This window comes from Rissa tridactyla, chromosome 4 (genome assembly GCF_028500815.1).
Source record: "Rissa tridactyla isolate bRisTri1 chromosome 4, bRisTri1.patW.cur.20221130, whole genome shotgun sequence".
NCBI classification, from domain to species: domain Eukaryota; kingdom Metazoa; phylum Chordata; class Aves; order Charadriiformes; family Laridae; genus Rissa; species Rissa tridactyla.
This window is the reverse complement of record NC_071469.1, coordinates 45,306,371-45,321,316: the sequence shown is the minus strand read 5'-3', so window position 1 is coordinate 45,321,316 and position 14,946 is coordinate 45,306,371. Positions and strand designations below refer to the sequence as shown.

The 14,946-nt window shown below is 39.2% G+C and overlaps 1 protein-coding gene across 1 annotated transcript in view; it reads left to right on the top strand.

The window, feature by feature from the left end:
- The window catches only part of RTF1 (RTF1 homolog, Paf1/RNA polymerase II complex component), a 33,735-nt gene extending 24,991 nt beyond the window's left edge, over positions 1-8,744 (top strand). The window contains exons 13-18 of the mRNA XM_054197604.1: positions 1,116-1,237; positions 1,620-1,677; positions 2,248-2,325; positions 3,563-3,658; positions 3,938-4,049; positions 5,919-8,744. Coding sequence (XP_054053579.1) covers positions 1,116-1,237; positions 1,620-1,677; positions 2,248-2,325; positions 3,563-3,658; positions 3,938-4,049; positions 5,919-6,025 — 573 coding nt within the window. The 3' untranslated portion in view covers positions 6,026-8,744. The remainder of the gene's footprint in view (positions 1-1,115; positions 1,238-1,619; positions 1,678-2,247; positions 2,326-3,562; positions 3,659-3,937; positions 4,050-5,918) is intronic.
- Positions 8,745-14,946: the final 6,202 nt, after the last annotated feature.

Sequence of the window (14,946 nt, the reverse complement as noted above, 5' to 3'; positions counted from 1 at the left end):
GGCAGTAGTCAGCAGTAAGCTTGACTTTAACTATGCAGCTAAAAGGTGGATCTCAAGGTTCATTGCTGGGTTCAGAACACTCAGAACCCAGTTAAAGTTATTGCATTCTTTTTCTAAAAGCAAGTGCCAACAATTATAGCTGTCTCTGTTTGTGTCCTTTAAAGAAGAAGGTCTTAAGCTGTTCTGCTTTAGAAACTATTTTTCTTTCTTTTCTCTCTTTTTTTTTTTTCAGGGTATCCCATAATAACATTGAAAGTTGATTTCCTATACTTTTTAAAATAGGAAAAATAAAAGTTGTGTTAAATTGTCTCTCACTCAAGAGCGACTGAATTGTCACTTTATGGCCAGTAATTTATATTGAAAAGAATACTTTGCTGAAAGATTTACTTGCCACTGAACTGTTTTACATGTAGACCTCTTGGAACGAATAACAGTGCTGAGAAGCCAAAGCTGACAAGTCAAGTAAACAAGCAGTCTTAAGTATCTCTGAAAATAAAGATAGGCATAACACGTTTTGTTTGGTTTTATTTGTGCAGTCCTTTTTCAAGACATTCGTGCTTCATATACAGTAAAAGCAAAGAGTTTGTATTAATTTTAGTTCTGCATTCTTTGGCTTAACTGTATTGTTTGGTCATCATTTTACTATGCACGAATACGCGAATTGTTGGTTTTTCGCTGCAGAAGAGTGCAATTGCTTTCTGTTGTCACCAGGTGGCATGATAAGCTAGTGGTGTTGGTCTGGTGGTGGTGTAGGGGACTCTTCAACTCCCTGAAACAAGTGGCAGCGGAGAGTTGCAGAAGTAATCGTTCTTTTCCTGAGGTGGTAAATAGCTAAATCATCTAACTAATTTGCCCCCCTTATTATGGGACTAGTGTTCCTATGTCTTCCTTAGTGTAAGGAGTTTTAAAGGTTTTCAGAGTTCTTCAAAGTAAGAAATCCTGTTTTGCTTTGAACTGTAAGGAGAGTTTAGCTCTTTGTTGTATTCTTACCATGTCGGGTAGAATATTTGCAACTGGAACTAGGGTTAGTCAGCTGATTCATGGATCCGTCCCTCACTTCTCTGACTAGCTCTGTTGTATAGAGTAGTGCCTAATGAGTTACTGTTTGGTTGAAGGCTATGGCTGAGGACTTGGGGGACCAAGATAAGGCCAAACAGATTCAAGATCAGCTTAATGAACTCGAAGAGAGAGCAGAGGCCCTGGATCGTCAACGAACAAAAAATATTTCTGCAATCAGGTGAGAAGCAGATACTGGGAATTTTCTTTCTTAAATAGTATCAATCAAAATATACAGAGAAGAGAAATTAATGCATTAGTGAATTAACTCCAAGATTTTGTATCTTCTTTCCTGTACAACATATTCATGAAATGCATATCATGATGGCTCTATTAGTATTTGTCTATCTTCACTTCTTTGTATTTGTCATTCAGTGAAAACTGTCAAAAATGTAAACTCTCTTCCGTATATCCCAGGTAGCAGTTGTGTTGCAATAAGAGTAATTTGTAATCGGGATGAAGCTGCAAAAATACTGTCAGGTGTTTTGTTGTGTAAGGATTGATAAATGACAGTCACTTTCTTTTTCTTTCCCCCACCCTCCTTTTTTTTTTCCTTTCTGCAGTTACATCAACCAGAGAAATAGAGAGTGGAATATCGTTGAGTCTGAGAAGGCTCTTGTGGTAAATAGTGCTGAATTAATACTTCTGTACCAGTAGAGATGAAATGATGCAAAGGGGGATAATTGCATGGTGAAGTTATTCAATTTTTTTAATGATCTATAAAATCTTTCATATAGGGAAATGACACAATTTTTAAGCAGATTGCTTTATCCTTTTGATCAATGCAATTATCAGCAGATTACTGACTGTAATAGTGACGGTGCGTTTTTGTATGGGAAAGAAGTCAGAAAGGAGACTTCAGATTAAAATGGTGAAGGAAATATTTGATTACCTGCATTGACACTTCTGTTAAGGAAAAGTTAAGCTTGTTAACAAATGGTTAAGGCTTAACTATCCTGTGAGATCTGCACCTATTTTCTGTGTTATATTCAATAAGAATTGTTTTGCCCTGTGAAACATAGGACTATGAGTGTGTCAAAATCTTTCTAATCTGTAATGCTGTTGCTGGTTTTCCTTTGATCTTGATATTATATATTGCTGATGAGTGCTTGCATGGATGGGGTGCTGTGGGAGGATTTACTAGGGTGTAAGTAGCTAACTCTGCAAAACTATGTGCTTTTCCTTCTTCAGGCTGAAAGTCACAGCATGAAAAACCAACAAATGGACCCCTTTACTAGGCGGCAGTGCAAACCCACAATAGTGTCTAATGTAAGTGTAACACTTAAGTTCAATCAAGGCAATTTACAGAGAAACAGAAACCAATGTAATGCAGAGAGTAGGAAGGAAAATATTCTTTGTATTCATGCCCAACTGTGCCATATGCTATTAACGGTCCAGGTGCCAGGGTGAGATACAGTTGAGTGAGATCCTGGTCTCGCTATCCCAAAAGAAGGAAAAAGCAATTTTTATTTTTTTTTAATGCAAAGTGTGAAGGGCATAAGTGATGTGGGTATGTACATGGAGAAGCAACTGTGGTTTAGACTTCTGTAGTGAGTTCTGTGTAGAATTACTCAGATTTAGCTAGCTCTGGGAAGAAAGTTTGCTTTAGGTGTGAGTTCACTTCTGATTAGCTGAAACTTTCCTGAAAGATCTGTGAAAGGAGAGAGGAGACCGGACATTTTGGGCCTGTGATGGATAAAGTAGTTTAGCACAAACTTCTCCTGTGATACTGTGGCAAAAACTGCTACTGCAGTCCCTAGCTATATAAATGATGGATAGCAAGGTGATCAGCTCCTACTTCTGAGCAATCTGGCTTTGTCGAAGCCTGTTCTGGAATAGTATATGGTTCTGGTATCAGTACTTAAAAAAAAAAAAAAAAAAAAAACCCAAAACCAAACCACAACAAAAACAAAAGAAAACCAACAAACAAATCCACAAAAAACCAAAACAAAACCTTCTTGCCTGGTCAGGTTGGTTCTCATCGGTTTCTACAAACAGGCAAGGGAATAGAAAAGGAATTTTATTGCAGGGCTTGAATGAAATAATGACTTCAGAAATAATTCTTGATTAGAAAAGAATCATAACTGAGTAGTTTTATTATGGTAGACAACTATTATGTAAAGAAAATAGTCTTCTAAAGATTTCTTCTCTCTATTAGAGTGTTTCAGCCAGAACTGTAAGCTAAAAGCAAATACATCCGACAGTAGTGTTAAGACTGGTCATGGGAGCAGACCATATCAACAGGAAATGTATTTCTCATTTTCTCAAAGAAAGGCTTTCTGAAAGATAACTTTTAGTTTGTTACTGTCGCATGCATTGCACAGGTATCAGGATGATTTAAATTGTTTCTGAAACCCTGAAGGCTGGGCTTACTGATCTACAGCCTCTTATGGTTTTAGATTTATGGATATGAGCACTGTTTTAACAAAATGGTGTTCTAGTTTTTGCCAATTTAATATAGTGATTTTTTTCTTTTTTTTTTTTTCTTTCTTTTTCCCCTCTGCAGTCTAGAGATCCTGCTGTCCAAGCTGCCATCCTTGCCCAGCTAAATGCAAAATACGGATCTGGTGTATTACCAGATGCTCCAAAGGATATGAGTAAGGCAAGTTTCCATTTCTGTCTCCATTATGTTCCTTCCGTTTCGCTCTAGAAGCTTGTGACTAATAGATATGCATGCTTCAGTTCTAGAAATAGGTATCTTGTGAACATTTTCATAGAAAAGAAATAGCTTTTTCTTTCCTGGGGAAAGAAAATAAGGTTTCTCTAGCAGTACGAAAGCTAAACTAAGTACGTTTGTGACATAAGTGGGAAAGAAGGCATTTGTATCTCTGTTTATCTGGACAGATAAGGGTTGGAGATTTACCTGTAGTTTTTATTTCAGGGTCAAGGGAAGGATAAAGATGTGAACTCTAAATCAGCCAGTGATCTCTCAGAAGATCTTTTCAAAGTGCATGACTTTGATGTAAAGATTGATCTTCAGGTTCCCAGTTCAGGTAGGTGTTCCAGCTGAGTTCGGGGATGTGATTGTCCTACTTGTTATGGTAGAGGTCACTTCTTCCAGAGTAGTTTTTTCAAAATTATTGGTGGGCTTTTGAAAATGGGAGCAAGGACTCCGTGTTTGTAATTTTGGCAAGTATCTTGAACTGAGGAGGAGGAGATGTGTGCTAGTGACATCCATTGAGAAAACAGGAACAACTGTATTGCGTTAGACTGAAAGTCTGTATATCCCCGTATCCTTGCTCCAAATGCCTGGGGAGAAAAGGAGGTAATGAGCGTTTTCTGATGTACTCTTCCAGTATACAATATCTGACTTGTATAATCTTTGGGGAACAGACGAGTCTTGTATTTAATAAGCCTTGATAATCTACCTTTATACTTACTTCATTAATTTGTCTAATCACTTTTGAGGACAGATAAGCTTTGGGTGTCTGTGTTGTCCTGTTCCATAATCTGTGTATGTGCGATGTGGATGAAGTGTGTTGGTTTTTTTTTTTTATATTTGAACCTTCTGCTTTACCAAGTTGCTGTTCCCTAACTTTGGTATGGCAGATGGTATTGAAGCAAAATTAATAGGGGAATCAAAACACTAGGCAGGGAGTGAAGGTATACTTATAGACACAAACTTGATGACCCTTCCTCTTTGTGATCTTGACTTGGAGAGCCTGAGATGTGTGGCAAAGACAGTTTAGTCTTATAGAATCATCTAGGTTGGAAAAGACCCGTAAGATCTTGGAATCCAACCATTAACCTAACACTACCAAGTTCCACCACTAAACCGTGTCCCTAAGTGCTATGTCTACACATCTTTTAAATGCCTCCAATGGTGACTCAACCACTTCTCTGGGCAGCCTGTTGGAATATTTGACAGCTCTTTTGGTGAAGAAATTTTTCCTAATAGCCAATCTAAACATCCCCCCACCCCCCACCGCCCTGGTGCAACTTGAGGCCATTTCCTCTTGTCTTATTGAGCTGTTTTCCAGTGGAGGGAAAGCATGGGAGTATACCAGTGCAATTTGACTCATGAGGCTTATTTTTTTTTCTTGCATTACTGGAAGCATTAGAGCTGAAGTTTTTTGGAGGACAACAATTTAGGAAGGTACTGTAAGAATACACAAAGGCTTAAAACCTTGTCAAGAAGGGAAAGTAGGAGAAGCTGTCTTTCCAAACCTCAAACCAGGACATAGGTCAAGATTGGAACTCTGGACATAACACTACAGAATGAGGAAGGATGCCAAGAATAGGACACTTCCTGAAGCAGCCAGTGAGAGTTACAAACTTCAGAGAGTTAGCAAGCAGATAAGAGTTAGGCACTAAAGGACACTGAAAACCAGGAAGGGAACTGAAAAGAGAAGGATGAGAGAGATATAGGTAGAGGTTTAAGTATGGCTGTTTCGTTTTTTTACCTCAGACAGAACACGATTTTGGCATCTTGCTTTGGGCTTCTTTCTCAACTGAAGAACCTGGGGATTGGTTAAATATGAATTGTAGACATGGATAGGAAGTTTGACTTCTGTGCACTTATTATATGTCTCTTTCTGCATGCTATTCTCATGGGATAACGATATATCGAAGGTCCCAGAACTGAGCCTGAAGGCTCTGTTTGTATTGTGATTTCAGTGTGCTATAGAAATTAAAGTATACTTATTGGCAGAAAGCTGGATTAACAGACAAAATCAAAATTGCACATGCTTTATCTATGAAGATAAGCTACCAGATACTGCCTGTATTATTAACTGAAGTTCTAACCTGATGTATAGTAGAGAAGCCAAACGTGATTTTGTGGTGTTGTCAGCAAAAGCAACAAGTAAAAAATCTGTAGATTTCATATATTTCGGTCCTCACACTTTTCTTATCCCCAACAGAATCTAAGGCACTGGCCATCACCTCCAAGGCTCCACCAGCAAAAGATGGTGCCCCTCGGCGATCATTGAACTTGGAGGACTACAAAAAGAGGCGGGGGCTTATTTGAGCATGCCCACTCTGCTGCTTCTGATCCTGCATGCTCCATGACGATGTCCTACCTTTTCTTCCTCCCTTTTCAGTTCTCCCTCCTGGGTTGGAGCAGCAACGGAGCTGGGAAGAGACTCTTTAAAACTGCCAGTCATCTGTAACATAAACCATTCAACTATTTACTGTATAGACCTCCCTTCTTGCCCTTTCCTCCTGCCCCCCTCACAAATGTGGATCTGTGCTATTTGGGGTTTTCCCATTTCTTTTAGTTTGAGTTTTGTTTTCATTTTGTTGATGCAGCTCGTTGGTCCACTCTGTGTTCAGTATTAGCCTGAGGTCTGGATTTCCATAGGAATCTCTTGGTGATCGCAGAATCAGCACTTGGTGATCTCCCCTTACATACCACCACAGGCACGGTGAATAAACATTGGCGCAAGACCTTTGTGGCTGGAAGGTCATCTGCACTTTCTTCCTCCTCTTCTTCCTCCTTCATCCTAGCTTTGGAGAAGGGAATCTTCAAAAACTGGCTTAGGTTCAAAGTGTAAATTTTTTTGGGAGGGTTGTGTGACTTTTTTTCAGGTGTTTTTTATCATTTTTAAGCTGCAGTACTATTTGTATCTGTCTGTCACAGTTCTTTACGGCTGTTTTGAATTTCTACCAGCTGTACTTGAGCATCTGAAATTGCAAGAAAGAAACTCATTAAATGTGATTCTTCTTACTAAAACGGCTTGGCTTCATATAGCTGTTTAATTTCATGTTCCCTTTTTTACTTACCTGATGAGAGAGAGGTACACAGCTCTTGATGTTGGACTTGTCATCTATAGCGCATCTGGAGTCTCCAGCTGTAACTGAGTGGAGTAGCTTTTTCTGGGATGGCCCTTGGGTGTTCATCGGTTGGGCTTTAATTTCTTCTCCAAACCTCCAGTATTATATATTTGTTAAGTCATCGTGTCTTCACTGGGCTCCAGCTCACTTTGTTTCTTGCTTTGCGAACTGTTTAAACGGGGCTTCTATAAACAAACAAAAAAATTAAAAAAATAAAAAAGAAAAGATCACATTGTGTGGAAGGGGAAGGACACAGTAAGGACATAGTAGAAAGGTCGATGGGTAATGTATCAGAGGTAGCTAATGCACACTTTTCATATATAAACTGGTACAAGTGGAGTGCAACACTAGCACAAGAATTGTATGGCTTTATGGAATGTTTGACTGGATACAAGATGACAGCTGAATTATCACTCAGGTGTAAAAAAAAAAAAAAAAAAATCAAAGTGTAAATATAAGTGACATTTAACAAAGAACTTCTCCAAACAAGTTGCAACTGAATATATGGAGCTAAGAACTAAATTAAAAGATAATTAGAAGTCTAAAAGGTTAGAGGCCCTCGTTCAGGTAAGCGTGCAAGCACGTGTTTATTCCTACTCAGGCCAGTACGTACATAGTAACTTAAGCACTGAACTGGATAGGAATGGTTCTGGGGGACCCTGAAGAGGGAAAATGCTGATGCTCTTCTTGTGGCAGAGCATTACTGTTTTTCTGAAATCATGCACTGGTTATGTTTAAACCCGTGTTTGATACTTTCTTGTTGGATTCTTAATGAAACTTTAATCTAGTTCTTATTTAACTTTCTCTTCCTTTTTTAACAGTAGCTTTAAAGAAACATCACGTAATTGTGTGCAGATTGATATTATGAATTGTGTATAAAAAGAAAATCAACCTATGAAGTAGCTCTTTCCCACCATGTAAACAAATAATTAGAAATTCTTCAATACTTATTTACTGAATAGTCCATAGTTCTGGGACACGTGGGTTATTCTGTAAATATGTTATCATAGATTGCTTTATTTGATGGCCTATTTTAGCAGCTTCTCTGGAGTTGTAGTAGGCTCTTACATATATGTACTTTTAACTTTTTAAAGAGAGTGGATTTATGGAATCTACCATGATAACTTCATAGGAGACATTGTGATTCACTGTGTAGATATGCATTTGATATGATTTTGGTTTGTTCAACAGCTTCAATGATGTTACAGATTTGTAATTAAAAATCTAAACTTATTTTGCAATAGCCAGTTTTCAAAGTAATCACTCTCCAATGCTTTGCAGAAATAATTGCCAAATTAAACGATTTAGGAAATGATTTTTCCTCAGAAATGCCTCAGAGCTCTGAGGTGCAGTGACAAGTGGTCTCTAAAGGTAAAGTTAACTCAAATTCAATATTTTTAATATACTTGCCCTTGGTGTATTGGTTCTAGGTAACTTCTACATTTGGTAACACAAGAATAGTCTGTGCTACAGCCACAATGTCAGTGAGACCCGTACAATGTTGCAAGTGACTTTTGGTGGAGATAACTGAAACAGAGGAGATGCAGTGAGTTTAGAATGCAGATCTGAGAGATGGACTACGTACTAGTTATCTGCAGCTGTGAAACTGCCACTTACCCTCTCAAAGTCTCTGGATTCTGCTGAAAAACTGTTTTTGAGAGGCAAGTCAGTAAATTATCATGCAGACCTCTTATATTGAGAAAAATACATCAAGAAAGTACTCTTGAATAGTTACAGAACTGTGTATGAAAGCTGTAATCTTTTTTCCTTTAAGTGCATGTAAAGGTGAGTGACTACACCTCCCACTCCTATGAGAGGGAGAGATTTGTTTGCTTTGTTTCATTGGTGTCCTAGCATAGTTCATCACAATTGTACAGACTTCTATAAATAAACTTGGTTTGTTGGTTTAATAAGGTTGATTGTTTATCCCTTGATCTGAGATGCTAAAGGTTTCCTGTCTGGAATTTGTGGTGTGGTTTTTTTTTTTTCTTTTTTCCCCCAGAAACTAACACTTCATTTATCAGTCTGGAGTATTTTATTTAAAATACTAATACTGTAAAAGAATTCATGAAAGGTAAGCCCCCTCTTTTGCAAGAGCAGCTGTTGACTACTGGATCGCTCTCTTAACAACTGGAGTTGCTCCTTATCACTAGCATCAAATGAAGCCTCTTGAAGCTCACTTCACTTGTACCTCTGCTGCATCTCACGAAAAACACAGACTTTGCTCGTCTTGCAGAAATTCAGGCTGCTTTGGTAATCAAAGATGCTAAAGCATATAGCTGAACTTAGAGAAGCTACTGAATGAGATGAAGCAAGACTGTTTTCAGGGATTGCTTGGTGGGAGGATGAAAATAATTTGAAACAAGGCGAATTCTGCCAAGATGTAAGGAAAAACTTTTTCACCCGTAGGACAGTCAGAGAGTGGACTAGGTTGCCCAAACAGATTGTTCTGTCTCTGTTTTTGAAGTTTTCAAGAGAAGGCTGCACTATGCCATGAGAAACATGATCAAACCTTGTAGTTTACCCAGCTTTGAGCAGGAGGGTGAACCAGAGACCTCCCTAAGCTTCCCTCTGACCTGAATTATCCTGAGTCTATAAGTAATTTCATGTTGCTTTCTCCAGTTTTGTCTGCATTCCTTGCGTGTACTGCTCCCTCTCCATCCCCCTTCCTACATACAGCACACAGAATTTGTCTCAGACATGGTGGCTTACCATGACCAGTGCGCCATTTCCCAATGCACACATCTTTCTGAGTCTGGCTGAGTGTGTGCAGCTGCAGAGTTCATGCCGTCTGTGGAACCAAATTGTCTCTATAGAGATTTATCACTGAGCAGGCTGAAGACTCAGCCTGTTACACTGGAGAGCAAAGAGCTGTAACAGATCTGTTTAGCAAAGTGATCCTTTGCATCCACTTTGAACAACAAAATACATTTTGAGTTTTCCACCTCTTTATGAGCTTTCTTTAAAGGCATGTGCTTTTAAGTTGCTGTGTGAAGTCACAGATTTTCAAGGAATCTTTAGGACAAAGAGTCTTGAGGATGGGTTGACAGTTTTTAACTGGCTGTGGGAAGGATAGTCAACTAGAGGAAAAAATGTGCTTTAAAGGAGGAATGAACTAGCTGTGAAGAAAGTGCTTTGCAGCTAGTTCATTCCTAGCAGAACATGGAAGCAGAAGAAGGTGAGAATTGAAAATGAGGAGTCAGCACAAAGGCTTCACTGCTTATACATACTGGGGAATAAAAAGGCACTTGGATGCCATCTGAAATTTGGGATTTGGCATCGTTGTTTTTCTCTCCACATCTTAAACTAGAAGATAGTTAAGCTTGTCCAGACCACTTTAAGCTTTGAATTTTGAGGTTCTTAATTATGGGGAAAAAAGTGCTGTAAATTTGATACTTAAACTACCAATACATGCGCAGTCATACTACCTTCAGCACAGTAACTTAGTATTTCAGAGGGAGATGCTTAAGTAGCCAAATAAATGGGTGAATTTTCTTTTTTTGTTTTTAGCTGGAATGGTTAGGCACTCACTGGTGGTTCTACCTTACCACCAGCATCAACTGCTTGAGATTTTAGCCCCCCCCTCATTCTCAGCATCTGAAAGAATATCATATGAGCAATTTCTTTAGTCTTACACAATGAGGAGTTATCTGCGTCCCAAAAAAAAAAAAAAACAAAACAAAACAACCCAAACAGAATCCCCAAACTTTATTTTCTGCTTTGTCAGTTGGACTATGGGGGTGGTAAACATGAAGAGAGTTGTGGTGGTAACAAAGATGTTACCATAAACTTTTCCAGCTGTTTGGAAAACCAGCCATTAGATACTCCCTTGGGGTTCTTTATGTCTTGACATCTATCTAGATGTTAAGGCTCCTGTGGCCCAAGTGTATCAGGCCATAACAAGTAGGTGTTTCTCATATGCCAGCCTTTGGACATTTGACTGTTTTTCTTTAGCCTTTCTTCCGAGAAGAAGCAGTATCCAGCTAAGAGTATGAGCATTAAAGGTGGTAAATTAAAGTAGGATCTTCCCTGGAATAACTAATCTATTGCAATTACCTATGAATAACAGAAGGTAGGGTGAGTGTTGATAGTACTTATGATGGTGTATTTGGCATTTTGTGTTAGACCACATGTAGAATACTGTGTCCAGTTTTTGGGTTCCTGGTTTGAGGTAAAACAGAACCAACTTTCTGTTTAGTAATTTTACTTCTTAGCTAGGCCTCTTCTAACTCTCTGAAATTAACAGCATGTCATGTTGAAAATGGTTCGTTCTCAGAGTGATAAGACCAATGTTTACAGATTGTGCCAAGGAATGGTACGCAGAGAGGTTCTTACTTATACTTATTGCTATAACAACCAACGTCAACTAATTTCATTATTTGCCCCATTGGAGGGTTGGAAGTGGAAAAGCATAGAGGGGTCCCACCTGCAGGGAGGAGCGGACAGGACAGGTGACCCAAAATTGACCAATATTCCATGCCATCTGCCCCATGCTCAGTATAAAAGCTGAGGGATCAAACGGTCAACTCTCTTTCTTCCATGGCTGATGTCCGAGGAGGACCCTGCCTGCTTATCTGCCTTTGATCCCAATCCATGGGTTCCTGACTCCATCTGTGGAATCCAGTTCCCACCTGTCGCTGAGTCCAGCCTGGGACTTCCCCAGTGCCTGCCAGTGACATCATCCTGGGAGCTTAATACAGTTTTGTATACTCTGTATCTATTTCATTATTTTCTTTTTTATTTTATTATTAATATTTCATTAAAGTAGTTCAGTTTCTTCTAAACTCATAAATCTCTTTATCTCTCCTCCTCTCCATGTAGGAGAGGCTGGGGGGGAGCATCTGTCGCTGGCCATTGGCCAATTTGGCCAAAACCATGACACCAGTTCAAGGAAGATTTCAACCACCTGGAGCAAGTTTAGTGGAGGGCCACCAAGATGGTCAGGGCTCAGGCTTGCTCAACTGGAAAAAATTAATGAGGTAGCACTGTAATACCACATTACTGTAGTTAATAACAGGCCATAAGCTTAGTACTGAGTCTGCAAGGTCTCTGGACTGAGGCTCATCAGGATTCCCTTTCTGGACTTTTCTTGACCTGCCTGTAGCTTTGTTTTACTTAGTTTTGCTGTAATAATGATTTCTCTAACTGGCCAGGTGTCCGTGATTAATTTGTTTTACTTCTGTTTACCTTTGTGTGGTACAACCGTAGTTTTATATATGTAAGCGTAATAAGCAGTTATGTTATGTAGAATGAGACATTTGTGACTGAAACAATGATGTGGTGGAGAGAAATGCAGGTGTGGTATGATAGCAGAGACCTTTAGAAGTAGAAACAAAGGGTATAACATAGAGAAGTATAGATGGGGCACATGTATGGGACTGGAGACACTATAGACATATATTGGTGAGTGGTTACTCACGAGCGGTCAAGTATGTGTTTGTTGTTTGGGTTTTTTGTTTGGTTTTTCATTATTTTATTTGTGGTTAGCTTTTTGGTTTTTGTTTTTAAAAGGCAGAAGGAGAACTGGACAAAACTGTTTAAGGAGTAACAGAACAAAGAAATCATATCTAACGTATGTGAAGGGCACCATATATCATAAATTTGGATGTAGCATGGAACTGTAGACCAATGAGGAAAGAGAAAGGTGTAAAAGCACGTTAAGAAACATAGAGAATCCCAAGTGGATCATAGAGCGGGGAGGAAGAAAGCAGCAGCATGTTCCTCCCAACAAAGGACTCCAGGTGCTGACGGCTTCACATTATCCTTTCCAGCAGTCTGGAGCTATTGACTTTCAGACCCAGAGGACCAACAGAAGGGTGAAAATAATCCCTACAAAAGGGACAAATTGTGTGTTACAATTTTAACTGTATTACTGCGACGACTTCTGCAGAAAAGTACTCTAACTGCATTGTTATTCTTTCTTTTTATGTAATAATTATATCTAGGCTAACAGCAGTCCTTGAATTTGGATAAGATTTACATATGCTAACAATAAATTTTTAGCTTTACTTATATATGTGTTATGCTTCCTCTTTGCCCATAAACAAGATCTTCAGTGTAATAGAAAAGGCAACTTCAGGCAGAGTTAATAGCAGCCTGCCAGTAAATGGGGAGAAGCTGTCAGGAAAGTAGTCTGCTTTTTGCAGTTGTGTGTGGTGGGAGGATGAGAGATGACGGCATAATTTGAAACTAGAGGTTCTGATTAAAGGTAACAAAACCCCTCTGTGAGGATAATGAACCAGTGGAAGAGGCTGCCCAGAGAGGTTGTGCAGCTTATCCTTGGGGTGTTTTCAACTAGATAAAGCACTGAGCAAAGTGGCCTTGGAGCTGACCCTGATGAGTGCAGGACTTTAATATTAGGGAGCTCCTGAGGTCCCTTTCAATCTAAATTATACTATGACCCTATTTACAGTAAATTCTAAGTGAAACCCAAGTTTACTTTGCTGTAAATTATCTGCGCAATAATCAAGCTGTTTTTAAGACAACTAATAGGAGTTACCGAGGTTGCCAAACACGGCGCTTAGCTATTTGCAAATGAGGATTATAGGCTATTGATTTAGTTATGGTCTGGCTTCTCTAAGTAAACAGTTGTCCTGGGCTGAGCATCACAGGACTAACTTCTCTTCTAATGCTGGGGAAAAGCGCGCTTTTGGAAGACACTAGTGTCTGAATTTGTGAAAATATTTACTTTATAGCCACCTAGACTATGTGGGATTCAAGGTCTTGGTGTTTTTGAGCCTTGTCAGGTGTGGCGATGAGGAGAAGCGAGGCCTGGGCACTTGACCCAGGCTGGCCAACAGGATTATTTCATACCATGAACGACACATTCAGTATAAATTAGAAAGTTTGCTGTGTAGTCTCTTTCTCCCTTGATGGCGGCAATCCAGAGACCTTCTTGTCCCAGCGCCGGACCCCTGAGGCCTTCCCTTCCTCCTGAAGCTGTTGTGCTCACAGTATCCGACATTCGTTGTCCACTGCTGGGAGTGCACAGCTTCCTGCTGATAGAATTTGCTGAGTATAATTCTCGTATATCTTATATTGGTATCGGGATCAATATTGGTTATTATTATTGTTAATTATTTGCCCTTATCCTATTAAATTTATTTATATTTCAACCCTCGCGTTTCCTTGTTTTCCCTGATTCCTCTTCCCAGCTGGGGAGGGGTCAGCGGGTGATAGAATAACTGTCTAAACAACAATAAATTGTTATGGGTTTTCTCAAACTGTAACAACAGTCCAAGTATAGGTTTCTTAATTTATATCTTTTAATTGAATGGAAAAACGTCAAGAGCAGTTCTGCTACCGTAGCCCACTGCTGGGGAGACAGGGACTCTCTCCTCCTTGGGAAGGATCTGGAATTTCACAACTGGCTCTTTCCAAATTCTCAGCATCCTGCATTCCAGTAGTCTGTGGGTGATAAAATGTATTTTTTGTAGAGCAAATAATTAATCTGTGATTAGGTTGGGTAGAACATACGTAGGGGAGAATGTGTTCTTTATCATTAACATTGCATTTGGTCTTCAGCATTGAAACATGAGAAGAATTATTTGAAATGGAAAAGGACTGTTTTCTTTTTAGAAGTGCTAGCACTTTGTGTCAAAAAGTGAGTGAGCTGAATGCTTTCAGAGACATAATACTCTTATGCAGTATGAAGTGAGGCAGTATAATTTCCTTCCTTAAAGAGTAATAGCTTTGGGGGTGCTCTTTGTGTGTTGTTGTTTTTTTTTTTTTCTTTTCTCCATATTAAGCTTAAAAAAAGGAAGTTGATTGACTTTCCTTATGGTTTTTTGACCCTGACAGTGGCTGATGTCTTTCTAATTCCTGAAAGCTAGATGCAGACTCTCTGCTCTGCTAAAATTCTGAGCTTCTGTCTTTCCACGCATTTGTAATCCCGTGACAACAGAAGAAACACTGAGCCCTAAAGGGGGTGGGAAGGAGCGGTCACAGTCTGGAAAATACTGAGAACCTCTGGTCCTTTAGGATGAATACTATGCAAACTTCAAGATATAATCTATGCTGTTTTCCGATAGCTAGCCTTCCACCTATGCCAAATGTGGCACCTCTTTTGAGTCAACCATGTTGTTTTCACCCATGTTGTAGAAAATCATTATGTAG